The following is a 20,770-nucleotide window of genomic DNA, read 5'->3' on the forward strand; positions in this document are numbered from 1 at the left end:
AGGGCTAGGGGAAGGACAGGATCGATGGGAGGAGCATGACTAGAGAACACCATCCTTGAGGAGCTGGGTTTCCTGAGGGCCTGGGAAACCTTCTGCTCAGAAAGGTGGGGGAAACTTCTTGGAAGTCAAACCTTGCCCTTTTTATTGATAGAAAGGCTGCCTCCTTCCAGGGTCCTGATGTTCTCTTTCCTGCCTCTTTCTTCCTTTCTACTCCCCTTCCAGCATTGCCTGAGGGTCTCCAAGACAGCCAGGACAGGCCGCTTCTCATGTGCCTGAGACACGAGGACTTCGACTTGGCTTTTCTTCTCTTGACCAAGGGTGCAGACCCCCGTAGTGTTTCTCTCATGGAAGGGGACACTCCTTTGCATGCAGCGCTCCACATCTTTCTGGACATCAATGGTAAGTAAGCCTCTTTCTTAAGCAGTCTGTTTCTGGAGGAGGGAGCTGGGTATTTGAACTGATTCTTTGCTCTCTTATCTGGGAAAAGAAATCTGAAAAGGGCCTGTTTCTTCACCAGATCTAGTGACATTGTATATCATGGTGAGTGATCAGATTATAGTGGACTGGGGTTGTTAAGTCCTAGAGTAGCTTACAAGCTTACAAATACTTTCCATGTCTTTTTTAATCAGTTTTCAAGAATCCTGACTTAGAGGATCTTGCTATAATATCATCAGGTAATTTTAGGAGGTTCCATTGATTGCTGGGCTAGCAATTCTTTGTTGACAGGGCTATCTTGTCCATGGCCTCTGCTCACTGGTTGCCAATATACCCTCCTGATTGTCACAAGTAAATTGCCCCCACATTGCCAGATTTCCCATGGGGCAAATTACCTCGGTTGAGAACATTGTATTTAATGAATATCACATCTTTGAGGAAGGTCGATGTTGTATGATGCTTCACACTGGCCAGTCTGCTGTCCCCTGAGAAGAATGGCTTTGTACTCACAGGATTCTGTTTGTCTTTCAGCTGACATTGGCTTTAACTTCCTCAGCCACCTGTTGGATTTATTTTTGTCCAACCCTACCGAATTTTACTACCTTAATCCTAACGTTCAAGACAGCAATGGGAACACATTGATGCACCTCCTCTTCCAGAAGGGCATGCTGAAGCGCACAAAGAAGCTGATAGAGCTGCTGGTGAAGTTCGACATCAACTTCAACCTGAAGAACAAAGCAGGCAAAGGTGTTAGGCACCGGATTAAGAAGAACGATGCTCTGCTTTTGGCTTGGAACAAAGCGCTGACAGAGAGCAGGCGGAAGAACCGGCAAGACCCTGCTGCCCACCTGGGGAGGCTGTCCAGATCTTCTGCCCTTGGCCATACATCTCAGCTCAAGTCACAGACTTCCTTCAAGTCTTTGCCATGTAGTACTGCTGACAGAACCCTTTCTAAGGGAGTCACAGAGATTCTCCCTGATGTTCAGGTGACCAGGCAGGAACCTGAAGCCATGAGGACACGTTCTTTGAGAGACCGCCTTGTACAGGACATCACAGTTCTGATCCAGCAGATTGAGTTGGATATGTCTCTCCCACAGGACTATCCTCAGCAAGGCTCTCCCAAGATGGCAGCTGGCATGGAAGGAAAGAAAGACAAGCTCCAGAGAACTCAGAGTATGGGGAGCTCTGGCTCTAGTAGAGACAACCCTGTTGCCTCTGAGGCTGGGGATGGGCATGCCCAGGCAGGCCCGGGGGCTTTACAGCTTGCTCCAGTTGGTAACAGATTGCGAGTAGCCGGTGGTAACCAGGACAACTGGACCATGCAGGAGATTCAAGCCTGTCTTCAAGACTTTGATAACATGACCTGGGAGATTGAGTGCACCTCAGAAATGCTGAAGAAGCTGTCCAGTAAGGTTATGACCAAAGTTATAAAGAAAAAAATAATCCTTGCTATCCAGCAGTTGGGAAATGGTGAGTGGACCCAGGGCCTGCAGAAGCGGCTGAAGCACTCAAAAGGAAACATCCAGCTCTTTGAAGCAAAGCTAGACAAAGGTGCCAGGATGCTGTGGGAGCTTGCTATTGACTTCTCTGCTCGGTGCAGTGAGAACTCTGAGAAAATTATGGGTACAGAGCGGAATACCTACTCCATGGAGAAATCAGGGCGGGTCTATACGGAAATTATCCGCATCTGGGACATTGTCTTGGATCACTGCAAGCTTTCAGATTCCATCATGGCCATCTGCAGTGCCTACACCCGGGGCTTGTCCTGTGTCCTTCGAAAGAAACTGAAGGGTATCAACAAAGGACAGGTATCCGCTAACATGAAAATCCAGAAGCGGATACCCCGCTGCTATGTGGAAGACACAGAGGCGGAGAAGAGCATAGAGCAGGCAGATCCTGAGTACTTTCCTCCAGCCAGTGCTGTGGAGACAGAGTACAACATCATGAAGTTCCACAGCTTCAGTACCAGCATGGCCTTAAATATTCTCAACGACATGACAGCCACGGTGGAGTATCCGTTCCGAGTGGGTGAGCTTGAGTACGCTGTGATTGACCTCAACCCTAAGCCCCTAGAGCCCATCATCCTCATTGGACGGAGTGGCACTGGGAAAACAACTTGTTGCTTGTACAGGCTTTGGAAGAAATTCCATGTTTACTGGGAGAAAGCTGAGCAGGCAGGAAGCCCATTGCTGTCCAAACAGATCTTGCCAAAGAGAAGGTTGGAAGTAGAACCAGGAAAAGAGGGTCCAGGCCAGGAGGAAGAAGAAAATGAGGAAGAGGAGGGTTCTATCAAAGTGGAAACAGTGGATAGTACAGAGGAGGAGCAAGAGAGTGAAGCGTGTGCAGGAGGCACAGTGGAGTCAGCAGGGGACAGCCAAGCAGCGGAAGGATGTGTGCCAGACCACCCGCACCAGCTGGAGCATCTACATCAGATCTTTGTGACTAAGAACCATGTCCTGTGCCAGGAGGTGCAGAGGAATTTTATTGAACTCTCCAAGTCCACCAAGGCCACCAGTCACTATAAACCATTGGATCCCAATGTCCACAAACTCCAGGACCTGCGGGATGAAAACTTCCCTCTGTTTGTGACTTCCAAACAGCTTCTCCTCCTGCTCGATGCCTCTCTGCCAAAACCATTTTTTCTGAGAAACGAAGACGGAAGCTTAAAAAGAACCATTGTAGGATGGTCCACACAGGAAGAGTTTAGCATCCCCAGCTGGGAAGAGGATGAGGATGAGGTTGAAGCTGATGGGAACTACAGTGAGGAGGAGAAAACTACCGAAACACAAACAGGGGATAGTGATCCCCGGGTATATGTGACGTTTGAGGTGTTCACCAATGAGATATGGCCCAAAATGATCAAAGGGAGAAGTTCTTACAACCCAGCGCTGATTTGGAAAGAAATAAAATCCTTCTTGAAGGGTTCCTTTGAGGCTCTTAGCTGTCCCCATGGGAGACTGACTGAAGAAGCCTATCAGAAGCTAGGGAGGAAACGATCCCCCAATTTCAAGGAAGATCGGAGTGAGATCTATAGCCTCTTCTGCCTGTATCAGCAGATCAGGTCCCAGAAAGGGTATTTTGATGAAGAAGATGTCCTGTACAACCTGTCCTGGAGGCTGTCGAAGCTCAGGGTGCTGCCCTGGTCCATCCATGAGCTGTATGGTGATGAGATTCAGGACTTCACCCAAGCAGAGCTGGCACTGCTGATGAAGTGCATCAATGACCCCAATGCCATGTTCCTTACTGGAGACACGGCCCAAAGCATCATGAAGGGTGTGGCCTTCCGTTTCAGTGACCTGCTCTCTCTGTTCCACTACGCCAGCAGGAACACAGTAGACAAGCAATGTGCTGTTCGAAAGCCCAAGAGGATCCACCAGCTGTACCAGAATTACAGATCTCACTCAGGTACCTCAGGCCTTAGGTTCACCTTCTGGGGAGGGGCTGGAGCATTGGCCTTGGGCTGAGTCTATATCAGAAGAAAGAGCTAGTGCTAGTTACTATGCTCACTAGTGAGAGAACTTGTGATCCAGCACTCACCTGTAAATAGACCACTGAAGATGTAGTTTGATAGAAAGGAATCTTAAGTGACTGTGTATTCATGGAGACATTTCAGGGCAGCATTTAAAGTGCTTTGTAAACCTCTGCTAACTTAACACTCCTTTGTAGTAGCACCAGTCATTTGGCCAGAGATCACTGTGATAGAAATTGTTGATGACAAGAAGCTCTTCCTGTGCTTTTGTGTCTCTCAGCATGTTTCAGTAGTAGGAAGTGATAGCAGGCAGGCGGGAACTTTTATGCTATTTTTGGGCTCCCCTATCAGTGTAAAGTTCTGGCCATTGTTAGTTCGTAACTGACATGAAAAAAGCGGCAACAGATTTTCTTTGGAACAGCAGTTGCTAATTATGTTCATTATTACTGTATATTGGAAACTTGTAATAATTAAAGAATTAGGAATACATTTTCACTTTACTATTTGATAATAGTTGTAACAACACATGCAGTTTTTCTGTGCTCTGCCTTAATTTACCTGGTATTAGGCAATGGCAGATGGCTTCTAAGGGATCTAGAGAGACCCAGGAAGATAGGTGTTGAGAGTGAGATCCCTTCACTTAGAGGAGATTGGTTACCCCTCAGGGGTGGAGTCCATTAGTAACATCTCCATTGTCTCATCTGGACCATTGGGTTGTAAGGATTTCACGGACTGACTTCTATGAGGGTGACTACTGCATCTCAGACTTTAGTCAGCATTGTTTTAGAGCAGAGATAAGAAATGAGACTTGGTGGAGAAAAGCTTTTTCCAAGTCTGTTCTCTGGCTCTTGACAGTTTTCCTTTGTGCAGTCCTATTTCTGCTGGGTAAATCTAGAGGAAAAGGATGATAGAGGCCTTGGTTGTCTCCCGTTAACAATTCATCATGCTCTTCCCGTGGTAATGTTGCTGCTAGTGCTGTAGGGACCGATAAGAGGAAACAGTGATTCTTGATTTCTTACCATATTCTCACCATATTTATATGGACATTCTAGTACCTGTAGTTGTATAGACATGTCTGCCTTGAGTTCTTTAGGCAGTAATCTTTATGTTATCATCAGAAGTTGCGATTGAGGACCCATAAACCCTCTTGGTACAGCAACAAATTTCTGTCTTTATCTACTACACCCAGAGTGATAATGTGAACATTGTTAACCAGGTGGGAACTGGAGATAAGCTTGAAATAAAGTGTAATGTCAGGGTAGCCTGGCTACTTCAGTTGGTTGAGCATGGGACTCTTAATCCTAGAGTCGTGGATTCATGCCTCACTTTGGGTAACATCTATTGTGTGTAATGTTAATAAACCATGCTGGTTCTGGCTAGGCTCTGGGACTAGCAGCCACCCTCCTGCTGGCTAATGCTTTCCCAACAAATGCCAGGAGCTCCTTCTTGGCTATGCTCCTGGAAGAGAACAGCCACCAACTACTGCCCTGGACTCACTCAGCTCCCATGCTAGCTTTCCTGGTCTCTGCTTACTGCTTACCTGGTACCACAATGGCCACCTCACCCAGATCCCTATAGCTGAGTGGAAGGAAAACAGTAGAGACATATTTTAAAACTGACCAGATAACTCAAAGGCTGGGTGAAGAATATCCTGCCCCATCCTCTGTGGCCTCTGCAGGCAACTGCGGAGGCTACAAACTGCTGGTGCCCCGAGAAACCTACATGTCCACAGCTTCTTCTCCACTCTGCCATCTGGCCCCCGCTCCCCATCTTCTCTGTCCCCCTCTTCCTGTCCTGCCTGGAAATCCCACCTTACCTTTCGCCCAGCAATTGCTTCTGCCATCTTTATTCAGCCAATGAACAATTAGAGATACTCCCCCTACTACTGACTCCCCATGAAAAAGAAAACCAAATAACCAAAACCTTAGCCATGCTGCATAGTATCTAACAGGTACGTTTGTTTCATCCAGGGATCCTCAACCTTGCATCTGGAGTGGTGGACTTACTTCAGTTCTATTTCCCAGAATCCTTTGATCGCCTTCCAAGAGATTCTGGACTTTTTGATGGTCCCAAGCCAACTCTCTTGGACTCTTGTAGTGTAAGCGATTTGGCAATTTTGCTGCGAGGGAACAAAAGAAAAACTCAGCCCATTGAATTTGGTGCCCACCAGGTAAGCTTCTTGGGATTATGTGTTCTGAAATAAGTCAATTTGAAGTCACAATCATGAAGAAGAAGGTGAGTTACTGTGCTCTTAATACAGAATGGATATGGGCCCGAGAGAGGCCATTAACTATCTTCCCAGTCCTAGATGACCAAGTCAGTCCTGGTTATTTCTCTTTAAAGCATTACTTATTTTCTAGGCACATAAAACTTCCCTTTATTTGTCTTTGTAGAATCTGATATTATTTGGACTTATTCTATTTTAGGTGATTCTTGTTGCCAATGAAATGGCTAAGGAGAAAATCCCAGAAGAGCTGGGGTTAGCTCTTGTGCTAACTGTTTATGAGGCCAAAGGACTGGAATTTGACGATGTCCTCCTTTACAACTTTTTCACTGATTCTGAGGTACGTCAGTCACACTGGATTCTTTTCACACAGTTCAGGTCTGAGTGGGACTTGTGCTCTGTGGAAGACAGTTTGGAGCTGAGGCTAAGAGTTTGTTCAGGTGCCTGTGTCTGTAGTAGAGCCTCTTGCAAATGGGGTGGTCTGAGAATAGCTCTGAGTCGTTACTGGCTACCTTTCCATGTACATCCCTGGTTCTCGTGTGCTCATGTTTCCTGAGTGACCGGTACTCAAGGCCAGGTTTATTAGCTGCTGTTATCATTGCCTCCCAGGGGTGTCTAAGTTGGAACAAGTTCTAAAGAGAGCCATGCATGAGGACCAGGTTAGCAATGTCCACCTTATAAGGGCAGAGCTAGGCAAAGTCAGGTGAGAGACAACTCCAGGAAGACAGTGAGGCTTGTTCCGGTCTGGTGGGTCAGGTAGTGTGGGTGACAAGAGCGGTCACCCTGTCCCCAGCTCCCTTTGGCCTCACTACCACAGCTTCACGCATGGAACCACAGCAGCCAGAGTCCCTGGATTCACACCCCCCCCCCCCCCAGTGACTTCTGGGCCAGCCATTGCCTTCGTGTGGTGCCTGAGTCCTTGCCATGTCTTTCCTTCTTCTTTTTATATTTCCAAATTACTGTGGGTGACCCACTAAATCAAGACTATTACCATGGCTTCTGGCCACTGGTTTCCTTTCACTGACATCGTCTTTGGTGGGGACTCAGGCTGACTGCTATGGATCTTCGTTGTGCTACAGCTTGCTGTGTTTTGGTCCCTGTTGCAGATTTTCTGTTACAAGTTTGGAGAGGTTGTTTTATACCTAAATTTGGAGCACCTTTTGGCTTTGATACCTTGAAATTTACCCCTGATATGACTCTTGAAATAGAATCCTTCCTTACATTTTAAAAGTCATTCTTCAATGTCCTATTCAATTTAATAGTATTTATATCTGGTACTGCAAAGGCTGCCTTACCGTTTTATAAGGGACCTTTTGAATGCAGTGTCCCATCCCACCAACGCTCTGAGATCCAAAGGACTTTTATTACTGTTGTTCTGTAGATAAAGCCAGAAGTTACCGCGTTAAGTAAGTTGTCCATAGTTAAAATATTCATAGCAGAATCTGAAGAAATGCTTTGGGCACTAAGTACTTTCCCTTTGTCCTCCCTTCCCTTTCACATGTGAATTGGCTTCCAGAACCTTCCACAATGAATAACTATATCCTTGCCATGTCTAGTGTGCAGCCTTCCTGGTAGGCTTGTTAAGAAAAGCAGATGCATGCTCAGTAACCCTGCTATCATTTCCATCTCTGAGGTCTAACTCTTTTTTCCTAATAACACATCCACTGGTCATGGTTGGACTGAGGCTCTCCTGAAAGAGAAAGGGGTAAGACTTTGTTGTTCCTGTCCTTTATTCAGTGCCATTTGTATGCACATGCCAGTGATAAAGTCAAAGGTCAAAGATTTAAGGATCTATGTGGGGGAGCTTTGCTTCTGAAAGAAAAATCAGTTACTCTCTTACCTAATCCTGGGAATGGCACAGGCTCCTCCCTGTCCTCCCACTGATGACTCAGACCGTGTGAAACTCTGAAATACACAAAAGCAGCAAACACCTAAACAGAATCCTTTGAAAGTATTTGCTTTATTCTGTGTACACGAGGAGACCTCCGATAAATATGTTTACACGGTGTTTCCTGGTGTAATGCACTCGTGTGTTCCTTGGCGCAAAGAGTGCCCCCAATTCATCCTTTACAATCTCCAGACCATGAAAATGCTACGAGCAAAGGGAAGGAAGTGCCTGGGGGAAAGAGAGGGAAGGCAGATCAAACTTCCCCACCCTCCGTGGTCTGGAATTTAGAGTTTCCTTCGAGGTGGCTGGATGAAAGTTTCTGAACAGTGGTCGATGTGTGACATAAGGGATGGGGGAGATTGTCTGTCTTTGTTCCTGCACTGCCTTGGAACATCTGGCATTTGGGCTTGGGTGGGCATTTGGACCTGGGTGTGCATGGGCATGGGTGGACACTGTGTGTTCTCTCCAGATTTATTTTGCCTGTCGATTCACCTAATTACCAGGTTGTCAGAGCTGGGGAGGCCGACCAAGGAGTGGCCGTATCAGACCTTACAGGATGTTTCTTCATCTTAGTGGAGAAGTTACTCTCCCAGACACCCCTAAGCCGTCCTTGGGAATTTGGAAGGGTGACTGCTACTTACACCCTGTCCCGAGTCATTCTTTCTTTCACACTCATGTGGGAGAGGGATGGGGGCAGGAAACCCACAAACTTTGTGAGAGACTTGCTGTGGAATCCAGGCCTTTTACTTGGAAGAAGCAGCTCCTTTTATGGTCCCAAGTGCGCAGGTCTGTTATCCATGCTACAAACACACAGCCTCTTCTTGTGTTCATCTTGAAATAATAATAATAATATAATAATAATAATAATAATAATAATAATAATAATAATAGAAGTTTACTTCCTGGAAATGGATAGCCACAAACCATGTGAGCATCTTTGCTCCCCTCCCAGCAGTTTTAAAATACATCTAGCTTCTTTGGCCCCTTTGTCAGCCCCCTTTCCCCCCCCCTTTTTTGCCTCTTTGCCCGCCAGGAGAATGTCAGCATTTTTACCTGCTTTCCTTGAACAGCTTGCTAAATAGCTTTGAAAGAGGGAGTTATGAGTATGTCCTAAAGAGTTTTTCTAAACATTTCAACTATTCAAATAATTTTACCTATGGCTGACATCACTTCTTAGACTATGGCAATGAACCCCATAATCGATTTTTATAGTAACACAACCAGCCATGTTTAGTAGACAGTGCTTTAGTCATTACACTTCATTTAATCACGTAGTTAGAATAATTTAAAGCAAACATTAATCAGCTCTAACCACTTCATGGTTTGGACATCCTTGAGCCCTACAAAGGTGTCAAGTTACATCACTTTACAAAAAGGAGAAGCTAGAGAACGAAGTGGCTACACTTAGAAGATAGTGATGTCTAAAGTCTGAGACTCTGGGAGTTTCACATTTTGAGTACCACATGTAATCTGGGCAGTTCAGCCTTGCTAGGGTCAGAAACTAATTCTGAAGCCTGCTGACCAATTCCAGCCCACTGGCTGTTTTCCATATCTTGGTATTAAGAATGGATTTTTACATTTTTGAGTCAAAGAAGAATACTATCTCTTGGCACATGGAAAGTATATGAAACTCAATTTAGTTTTGACCAATAGCTTTATTGGAATATAGCATGTCCATTCATTCCCCTGTTGTCTGTGGTTGTTTTAGATCTATGCAGATTGACCAGTGATAGACCGTGTAACATGCATATCTGACCTTTTGCAGGGGTTCTCAACCTTCCTAATTCTGTGACCCTTCAATACAGTTCATGTTGTGGTGACCCCTAACCGTCAATTATTTCTTTTTGTTACTTCATAACTGTATTTTTGCTACTGTTGCAAATCTTAATGTAAATATCTATGCTTTTTGATGGTCTTAGGTGCCCCCACCAAAGGGGTTATGACTCACAGTTTAGAGGAGGTATTGCCATGCCCTAGCCATAATAACACTCTAAGAGTTGCCATAGTCTAAGAAGTGATGTCAGCCATAGGTAAAATTATTTGAATAGTTGAAATATTTAGAAAAACTCTTTAGGACATACTCATAACTCCCTCTTTCAAAGCTATTTAGCAAGCTGTTCAAGGAAAGCAGGTAAAAATGCTGACATTCTCCTGGCGGGCAAAGAGGCAAAAAAAGGGGGGGGGGAAGGGGGCTGACAAAGGGGCCAAAGAAGCTAGATGTATTTTAAAACTGCTGGGAGGGGAGCAAAGATGCTCAGATGGTTTGTGGCTACCCATTTCCAGGAAGTAAACTTTATTATTATTATTAACCCACTTTAGCTTTGGGGGGCTGGGTAAAGAAAAGAGAGAATTAAAAACAAGTACTATACCCCAACATTGATTATCTCCTTTTCTTTACCAGCAAATTCCAGTTGTTCTATTATTCGCTGTTAAGAACATTGTGTTCAAGTTCAGATAGTAAATAGAAAATTTAGTTATTAATATGTCTTGTCTAACTTATATCATGTTAGCATACAGCATCTGACTTTTTTCTCCATTCTTAGTTGACTAATTTAGATAATTCTGCTCCCTGTGTCTTAAATGTTGTCCCTATGTGGCATCTCTTAACCACATTATGAAAAGCAGTATGGTTTCCTCTGTCCATACTGTTTGTTGACATTCTTTGAATTATTATAACACCCTGGGGCCCTTAGCATTTTTGCCCATCTTGGGTACCTACATCTGGCTTCTAAACCGTCTTATGTAAGTGTTGGTGTATTTTCATGGTAGCTTCTTTGACCTGTGCCTATGCAACCTTATCTCCTCCCACCTACTCTGAGGACATGGGATGTGTCCCTCTATACAGCTTGTGGTGAGGCTGCACACCTCTGGGTGGGGCTCAGTTCTCCACGAAGCTTGGGAGGCACCGCAAAGCAAAGTCTGTTGTTCTTCAACTTGTTGTTGTTGTTGTCCAGGCTTATAAGGAATGGAAGATCATATCCTCATTCATACCATCATCTGACTCCAGAGAGGAAAACTGCCCATTGCTTGATGTTCCCTTGGAGAAGTCAAGTTCGTCCCAGGCTCGGTCCCTTATGGTGAACCCAGAAATGTACAAGGTGAATATGCACAGTTGTCTACACAGTGATGATTGATTTATTGTGGAAAGAGCAACTAAGGCTTGGAGAGAAGATGAGAAAGGAGCTTTCCTTGCAGGTGGCCGTTCTTCCATTACCTCAGCGGTGGGAGTGGGGAAGGGAAAGTGGTGTTGGCTGCCTCCTCCCTTTCTGCAGAGCCCGGACCACGCAGGTGGACCTGCCTTCCAGCCATTCAGTTCCTCTGGAGCTAAGCTCTGTTTAGGATATCTGATAGACTCGCAGAATGTGACTGGGCTGGTTTAGTAGTAATAACAGTTGCTGTACAGGGTATAGTGTCTTAGTTTTAAAGAGCAAGTCACAGCAATGCGAGGTCTTGGTGTCCTGCTCAAAGGTCTACAGTAAGTCTTTAAAATTTAATTTTGTAAAAACGTTTATTTTCTTATTTCTTTATGAGTATTTGGGTTGCTATGGAGGCTGGAAGAAGATGTTAGATCTGCTGGAGCTCGAGTTACAGTCATATGCTGGGACTCGGTGACTGGAGATGGGATTCAGGCTACAGGAGCAGCCATTGCTCTTAACTGCACAATCAGTTCTTCAGCCGCTAAGACCTTATTTCTTTTTGTGGGCCAGTGAGATGGCTCAGTGGGCAAAATGCTTGCAGGCAAACCTGGCTACCTGAGTTCAGTTCCTGGAGAATTCAAGGAGAAGGACTGTACTTACTCAACAAAGTTGTCTTGTGACCTGTACATGGGTGCCGACACATGTGCGTATAGTACACATCCAAATAATAAATTAAGTTTGGGTGCCGACACATGTGCGTATAGTGCACACACAAATAATAAATTAAGTTTGGGTGCTGACACATGTGCGTATAGTGCACATACAAATAATAAATTAAGTTTGGGTGCCGACACATGTGCGTATAGTACACATCCAAATAATAAATTAAGTTTGGGTGCCGACACATGTGCGTATAGTGCACACACAAATAATAGATTAAGTTTGGGTGCTGACACATGTGCGTATAGTGCACATACAAATAATAAATTAAGTTTGGGTGCCGACACATGTGCTTATGGTACACACACAAATAATAAATTAAGTTAAAGTTAGCTTAGCTTCTGTGTTCTCCCCAAACTAGAGTAACCCCTTTAAAGCGTCTTCATACTGTCAGTTGGGCACAAGGCTCATCATCTGTGTCCTCAACCTTCTCAGCTCCTCAATGGAGAGCTGAAGCAGCTATACACTGCCATCACGCGGGCTCGGGTCAACCTCTGGATCTTTGACGAAAACCTAGAGAAACGGGCTCCTGCTTTCAAATATTTCATTAGGAGAGATTTTGTCCAAGTTGTAAAGACAGATGAAAATAAAGGTAAGATCTCATTAAAATGTTCTTGCTGTCAGAGGAAAGGTGCGTCTCTCCTGTCCTGATAGTCGTAGAAAGGGCACAGTTTTGGTGCTTTGTGTTTTGTGCTGAAGATTGAACCTGGGCCCTACGCAAGTGCTCTACCACTGACCTGTGCTTCCGGCCTGGGTTATAGAGTTTCGTTTGTTTAATAGTACCCCCCCCCCCATGATTTTCTCAGGAAAAAAACATTTTAACTTAGTTATGTAAAGGCATCTAGGAAAGAGTGTTTGTGATGCATTGGGGAGAGTTTGCTACTTTAGGGAAAATCTGTTATTTGGCCTTTAAAAGTGAGTGTTTGGTCTCTCTTGCCCTCCTGCTCTCCCTCTCTTACTCTCTTGCTCTTACCCTTTTCCCCCTTTGTCCCTTCTCTCCCCATCCCCTCCCCCCCTCCCCAGCCTGTCTTCATGTGCTCATGGCCAGTCTCTATTATTTGTATCTAATCAGCTCCTGGGAATGAGTAGCAGAGAGCCCCATAGGGGGAGGGAAACGCATGAGGACACAGTTGCAGGGCTGCTACTCTGATGCTAACTTTACATTGCTTATTCTTATATAGGTCTTGTGAATGTGAACTTTTAGAATAGATGTGGACATCATTTCCTTCTCTTTTAGCTCCTCCGCAGTGTTAGAGGGCTTTACAGAATTATCATACATTATCATCATCATACATTATCATCATCATAATTTACAAAGACTAGCTAATAAAACAGTGAAGTTCTCTGAGTAAGATAAGCTTGAAGAAATCTTCCCTTTATGGAGAAGAAATCTGTCTTTCTTGAGAGCTCGTTATGAGGTGATTCCTCTAGACTATGGTTAATTTCTCTGAGGGTGGGGAAGAAGCAGGGCTTATGTACTGCAGAAAGGCTTGCTGAATGTCTACTTCTGGTTATTCTCATAGCTCAACTGGGGACTGGGATCCAACATTCCTTTCCTAAAAACCAACCGTTGTTTTAAAAAAGGTGAGAGAAGTTGAAGGTTTAAAATTTAAAAACCCATCTTCTCAAGGACCCCGCTGTCTGAACATGTTCTGGTTCATGCCCAGCTTTCTCTTCATGGGCCTTTCCCTGCTCACTAAAGGAAACGGAGTGGGTTGGCATAGTATATAACTTCTAATTTATCCTGTAACTCATACTCCAGATATGGTCTGGTACCATTGGAGAGATGATTAAGATAGGTAATTTATTACAAAGTTAATATATTCAAGAGCCACAGTTCCTTTTGCATAGCAGCAGTAGGAACACAGGAGCAAGGTTAGTCTTAATCACATGCTGTGGACCGACACAGTACACTCTTCCAGAGCACCTATCCCTCCATATGGCTGAGTGAGAGCTGAGTGTGGTGGTGACACATTCTGGGCTTCTTTACCCTGGTCATCTAGTCCTCTTTGGATGTGGTGTGGAGTTTGCTGTGGATATAGACTCCCTCCCAGAACAGAGAGCAGCATTGGTGGCTGCAGAGGCCTTGCTGCGTCCTGTTCCGTACACCTAGTGGACAGAAGAAGGGACAGAGTGGGCCGTGCAGCTCTGCCTCGGTTGCCCCTTCTGAACACGGTTGCCTGGCCTCCCTAGTTGGTGCCTTCCAGTCTAGGTGTCTCTGGCTCCTTGATCTTTGATCTGGTTTGCTCAATGCCTTGGCATCCACCGTATCTCTGGTACTTCATGAACTGCATTGCTGCTCATTGCTCGTGACATTCTGAGGCTCATGGGTGGAGAGGATTGGTGCAGTTACAGGAAGGTTTGTATGGGACAGGAAGGACAGAGAGTCGATGGCTACAGGGATGTGTTGGATTGCCTACCCCTGTGAGGACAATATTGGCGGCTAAAGCACAAAAATGGGTTTTGTTCAGCTTGGGACAGCTTGGGATGTTTTAGATTCACATTGGTATACATAGCTGATACACTTCAGTAGAAACTATATTTTGAATTTTTGTCTTTTCTTCAGCTACAATAAGTGAGTACAATATTTTCTAACAAGGCTGGTCAGTGGCAGTGAGCCATAGCTCACTATGTCAAGCATTCATGCACACACGAGATTGAACACCCAGCACTCCATAGTGTGCTGGTTCCAGTTTACTGTAGGTTTATCGAGATGGAACTCCAACAGAATCCAAGTAGCGTATGTATTGTAAGATCCTGTTTCCTTGAATCTGGGAGCTAGTTAGCTTTGGATTTTCAAGGAGGAATTAATTAATAATCACTGTGTGTCTTCTACCTCAGAGCTACAGACAAGGAAAGTATACCAGAAATTAAAAAAGCAAATTATGTCTTTTTCTTACTTCCACATCCTCCTTCTGAAACCTATACCAACTGGTCTCAGTGCTAAAACACATGTTGATGAAGTCTAGACGGTCAGCATGAGCACCACAGGAAGTCGTTTTCTCATTTCTCTAGTTGATACAAGGCGTGGTCGAGGTGAGGACTTGGTTAGTTTCTTCTGAGGTTGCTTTTGGGCTTCCAGATGAGCAACACCTTCTCACTGTGTCCTCACATGGTCTGTCTTTGCTCTGTGTGGTGCACTTTGTGTGTGTGTGTGTGTGTGTGTGTGTGTGTGTGTGTTATGTATCCTTATCTGTTCCAAGGACACCAGTGAGATTGGATTAAGGATCATGCTCCGAATAAAGCTCTGCTTTGAAGCAGTAGAGATAGAGAGTTCAACAAATGAATATGGGAGGAGACAGTTTAGGTCAAACAGGTTTAAGTCAATGGCTACCACTTGGAGAAACCAACTGGCTTTTTACTTTCATTGTAGACTTTGATGATAGCATGTTTGTTAAGACCTCAACCCCTGATGAGTGGATCATACAAGGAGACTATTATGCCAAGCACCAGTGCTGGAAGGTAAGGAGCTGGGGCAGACATCAAGGGTGAGGGATGTCTGTGACTGCTGGCCTCGGCAGAACTCATGGGAAGGTCTCCCACTATCACACTGCTGACTAGGACACAGTGAGGATGGCAGTGATTCTGTCACTTCTGAGTTTGTCCTAATAGGAGAAGAGATCCCTGCCCCCTTCCCTCCCCAGTCAGTGAAGCCATGGATAGTTCTTCATTTCAGCCAATTGCTGGCACATACCGATAGGTAGGTAGAGTGTCATGGTCTGTCCCCTGCCATCCTATTTTTATTTCTTTGATTGATTTTTTGCAGCTCAACAAAACAGTCAGAGGCCCAGTCTTATTTCTTCCCTTTGTCTGTGCATCTTGCTAGAGTGTTCCCCTTGGTTTCTGCAAGTGGCTGCTGCAGCTGCATCCACACAGGGATGAAGGCAGGCACTTGCTTCTTTAGGATCCCAGTGGACTTGCTCATAGTTCTCCTGGTCAGTCCTAGGCCGCTTGTCCCCATCTCCGCGAAGTCATCTGGGCATACAGTCCTGCCTGACAGCTTCAGCCCTTTATGTAGAGCAGATTTTTTCTGTCTTGCAAGAACGGAAGGAGGATTCTGTGGGCAGCAACACCACTACACACAGAGCCCTAAAAGATCACACCTTCTGGATCTGCCTGCCTGGGCACCTGGGTGACTGGGTCCTCACGTCTGCAGATGAAAGCAGCTGTGCTGGGTTTCACAGATGGCGCTCTCGACTTCTGCACCCCATGTGTGGTATCCAGCTTCTCAAGTGTCACACAGAAGGATGCCCACGGGTTTGCTCCTATGACTAAGAGAAACTATGAGACTGGTTTCTCTGTGGGGCTCATTCTGTTGCCCTAGCAACCCTCATTATTGGATTCTGTAAAGTTAGGCCTGAGTGAAGGAGGAACTGGGCAGTGGTGAAGACCCTGGAACTGCAGTTCAGAACTGATTAAAGCCGTGCCCTGAGGTGTCTGCGTTCCACTGGGGCAGAGCGCTTTAAGTTTCCTGAGCCTCGATGCCTAGAAGAGTTTTGTCCTTGGAAATGACAGGGGAAATGGTTTACATGCACAGAAAAGAACATCTCTCTGGGTCTCTCAGCCACCTGTTACTGCATAACAAATACCTTATACCTGGACTGTGGCTCATCACCAGTAATGTGTGCTGCCCCGGCTCTAGGGCTGGCAGTTTGAACCAGCTGAGTAGCTTCTGGGCTCACCTGGAGAACTCGCATGTCTACACTTAACTCCCATTCAGTTGTGTTGCTCTGTTTCTGGTTATTGGCTGGTTCCTGGCTCTGATAATGGGGTTGGGGGGTTGTCACTGCATTCTTGGAAAACTTGTCCCTGATCCTTGAACAGGTCAGTTTGGGCTAGTTTACATCATACTAGGGTTCAAAGACGTGTGTCAGTCCTTGGAGGCCTGGTCTTAGAATTAGCTCTGTACCCCATCTGCTGAATTCCCATTGGACACAATAAGTTGATAAGTCACAGCCTACACTGAAGGACAAGGAGACAGGCAGACTCATGACTGCAGGAGTAGAAGGAGCAGAGGTATAGTCAGAGGAGTGTGGCAGAGGTCAGAGTTGTGAGGGCGCTGTGGTATGAGGTGAAGAAATAACCATGCTGTTACAGATTTGGCATGCATGGAAAGTCATTTCTAAATATGTAATATTTAGCCTTAGAAATTGCTAGCCAGAAATTGATAGAAGTACTGAACATTTGGCTGCTGTAAAACAAAATATTTTTTGTCAGGGTGGAGGGAGGCAGCAGGGAGGGAATGGCAAGACAAGATGGGCAGCAGCAGCAGCTTGGGCATGAGCTGTAATACGAAGTCTCACCTTTACTTCCTTTCAGAACATCATTGATGTTACCCATATGTGTTGTCCATGGGATTCCAATTATTTATCCCTTTAAAAATACCTTTTGAATGTTTGAATCTAAAATTTTTTTAGGGGAGCCGGCACAGATGAGAATATTATAAAAAGCCTTCTCCTCGCCTGACTTTATTTTGACCCTGCTAAAGGACTTCAGGACTCAGGTGGCTTATTGAGTTTTTGGCTGCATGTCAATGAGTGTGTCAGAACCACCGTGCAAGATCATTCATCCGACAGATACTTGTTGAGCTATGGGCCAGACAGTCTATTTAGATCCTAGGAACATGATGGTGAGCAACAGTGGACTATAGACAAGCACAGTGCAGTATCGCAGGTGTCATGGAGGAGGACCAGGGTCCCCAGGTGTGTTCTGGACACGGGAGGTCAGGGAAGCCTTCTTTGAGGAAGGGGGTCTTGGGACTATAGAATAAATAGAACTAGGCAGAAAGGAAGTGGGAGCATTTCAGCTAGAACAGTGCATGCAAAGGCCCTAGCTGGGAAGGAGGGTGGTGCAGGCCCCAGACCCGTGGTCCTGGAATGACAGAGGAAAGAGCATGAGTGGGAGAGGTCGCTCAGTCTGAGTCACCAGAAAGCATCACCAGTGCCCCCTGCATTAACATTGCTACCTAATGCCGGGTGCAGTGTGAGCCTGCTGCTTCTCTGGCTCATGCTTTGAGACAGTGAGGCGCCCCTGTTTCAGGACAGCTTTCTGCTGACCAGGATTTGAATTATGCTTGGAGACCCTTTGGCACCCTTTTGCACATCTCATAGTCAGAGGTTTGTAAACAGATCTGCATGCTCCCAGGATCTGGATGTGTTCTGATGCTCTCTCTACCGTATCTCTACAACATCACGTCTACTAGCACACTACTGATGTCTGCTAGCACGCAGGTGCCACTGGAGTTAGCAACTATGTCAAAGCCCAGAAAAGCCACTGGGGGACTTCGGACCCATTGCTCCGTGGCTCTGACTGAGGTTGCTACTACATACAGTGAGGACGGTCCGCCCTGTGTGTGGCTCTTGGAAGATTAAACAGTTGGTGTCATGGTGGCCTATAGATATATGTTGTATTCACCTTTTTGTGGCCACTGGCTATTTCCTAATGAAACCTGTGGGCTGTGTTAGCTGGTCCCACCCAGCTCTGTCTTTGGAGACACCGCTCTTTAATTACCTACACCTTCCTGTTCTTCCCTGTCAGACTGGGCTGGGCCAGACACAGAGCTCTGTCCATAGGAACACAATGCATGCGTTAATTCTTGTTCTATTAACTCTGTTACCTTGCTGGGAATCAAACCTTTGACTTATTCTAGGTTGCAGCTAAATGTTACCAGAAAGGAGATGCATTTGAGAAGGAGAAGTTGGCCCTGGCCCACTACACTGCCCTAAATATGAAATCCAAGAAATTCAGCCCCAAGTAAGTGCCTCAGGATCAGTTGAGACGCGCTGTGATGAGAGCAGCAGGTTGAATATGCCAGCCGCATTTCATGGCAATGCTGGGTTCTTTTCCCCAGGGAGAAGGAGCTGCAGTATTTGGAACTGGCGAAGACTTACTTGGAGTGCAATGAACCAAAGCTATCTCTTAAGTGTTTGAGCTACGCCAAGGAGTTCCAGCTCTCTGCCCAGTTGTGTGAGAGGCTGGGAAAGGTATGGTCTCACCCAAGGCCACTGCTTGAAGAATGGGGCTTCATCTGGGCAAATGTGGGTGGTGTTCAGCCTCTGCTTGTGTCAGGAAGAGGCTCTAATTTTTTTTCTTTTTTTCTTTTTTTTATTAACTTGAGTATTTCTTATATACATTTCGAGTGTTATTCCCTTTCCCGGTATCCGGGCAAACATCCCCCTCCCCCCTCCCCTTCCTTATGGGTGTTCCCCTCCCAACCCTCCCCCCATTGCCGCCCTCCCCCCACCAGTCTAGTTCACTGGGGGTTCAGTCTTAGCAGGACCCAGGGCTTCCCCTTCCACTGGTGCTCTTACTAGGATATTCATTGCTACCTATGAGGTCAGAGTCCAGGGTCAGTCCATGGATAGTCTTTAGGTAGTGGCTTAGTCCCTGGAAGCTCTGGTTGCTTGGCATTGTTGTACATATGGGGTCTCGAGCCCCTTCAAGCTCTTCCAGTTCTTTTTCTGATTCCTTCAACGGGGGTCCTATTCTCAGTTCAGTGGTTTGCTGCTGGCATTCGCCTCTGTATTTGCTGTATTCTGGCTGTGTCTCTCAGGAGCAATCTACATCCGGCTCCTGTCGGTCTGCACTTCTTTGCTTCATCCATCTTGTCTAATTGGGTGGCTGTATATGTATGGGCCACATGTGGGGCAGGCTCTGAATGGGTGTTCCTTCAGTCTCTGTTTTAATCTTTGCCTCTCTCTTCCCTGCCAAGGGTATTCTTGTTCCCCTTTTAAAGAAGGAGTGAGAGGCTCTAATTCTTGAAGGAAGGAGAGACTGGCCCTGTGATCTGTGATTGTTCTTTCTCCACTTGTTCATGAGAGAGAGAGAGTGTGTGTGTCTGTGTTCATCCACATCTGTGTTACTATTTAAGGCCTGAAGTCAGCCACAGAGAGGCCGAGTTGCAGACCCAAGCCAGATGGACGTTAGAATATTTTTGCTTTCTCTTTCCATATGTTCATAGTCTGGAGTCAGCTTGAGTAAGTAGCCTGGTGTTTACATGGAGTTTTCGTGCGTGTTTCTAGTAATTATCTAGATCATCACTGTCTAATTCAACAGCCATGTGCAGTTACTTGATGTAAAATTAATTAAGAGGAAATCAAGTTAAAAGTTTGACCCTCCTTGTCACTAGCCTCGTGTGAATGATCATCATTACAAAATAGAATCATTGCTCAGAGTTCTGTTGGGCAGAGCTAGTCTGAACATGGCTTCTCAGTGGTTGGCAAGCTGGCAGTGGGCCACAACTGGCTGCTTGTTTGTGGCAGGATTAAAACAGGGAAATAAAATAAGCAGTTAGAAATTGTTCACAGCTACATCACACTGCTGTGACTCCAGGTGGCAGTCATATTCTCTCAGCAGTTCCTTTGTTTCCTTTGCCATCGGTGTTCATGTGTATGCGTGTGTGTGCGCATGTGTGTATGTGTGTGTATGTATGTGTGTGCATGTGTGTATGTGTGTGCATGTATTGTGTATGTGTATGTCTAGGTGTGTGTGTGCATGTGCGTATGTGTGTGTGGGCATGCATGTGTGTATGTGTGTTTATGTCTGTGTATGTGTATGTATGTCTGTGTGTATGTATGTGTGTGTTTGTGTGCATGTGTGTATGTGTATGTCTACGTGTGTGTGCATGTGTGTATGTGTGTGTATGTTTGTATGTGTATATGTCTTTGTGTGTGTGTGTGTGTGTGTGTGTGTGTGTGTGTGTGTGTGTGCCCAGTTGATGTTGGGAATCATCTGCCATTTCTCTTTCACCTTCAGTCATTGAGGCAAGGTCAGTGAATCAAACCCAGAGCTCACTGATATGGCCAGTCTTGCCAGCTAGCTTGCTTTGGGGAATTCCCTATCTTTACTTTCTGACCACTCCTCTCACCAGGCGTTTAACTGGGTTCTGGTGATCAGAA

At 45.6% G+C, this 20,770-nt stretch overlaps 1 protein-coding gene across 5 annotated transcripts in view; it reads left to right on the top strand.

The window, feature by feature from the left end:
* Window positions 1-20,770, top strand: part of Trank1 (tetratricopeptide repeat and ankyrin repeat containing 1) — a 79,443-nt gene that overhangs the window by 49,826 nt on the left and 8,847 nt on the right. For 4 of the 5 annotated variants that reach the window (XM_087562445.1, NM_001191799.3, XM_087562446.1 and 1 more), the window contains 9 exon segments: window positions 223-399; window positions 967-3,840; window positions 5,875-6,074; window positions 6,331-6,468; window positions 10,971-11,114; window positions 12,309-12,465; window positions 15,247-15,335; window positions 18,523-18,626; window positions 18,724-18,856. In XM_087562445.1, the coding sequence (XP_087418571.1) occupies window positions 223-399; window positions 967-3,840; window positions 5,875-6,074; window positions 6,331-6,468; window positions 10,971-11,114; window positions 12,309-12,465; window positions 15,247-15,335; window positions 18,523-18,626; window positions 18,724-18,856 (4,016 nt within the window). 5 annotated transcript variants of the gene reach the window in all.

This window comes from Rattus norvegicus, chromosome 8 (assembly GCF_021556685.1).
Source record: "Rattus norvegicus strain SHRSP/BbbUtx chromosome 8, alternate assembly SHRSP_T2T, whole genome shotgun sequence".
Classification (NCBI taxonomy): domain Eukaryota; kingdom Metazoa; phylum Chordata; class Mammalia; order Rodentia; family Muridae; genus Rattus; species Rattus norvegicus.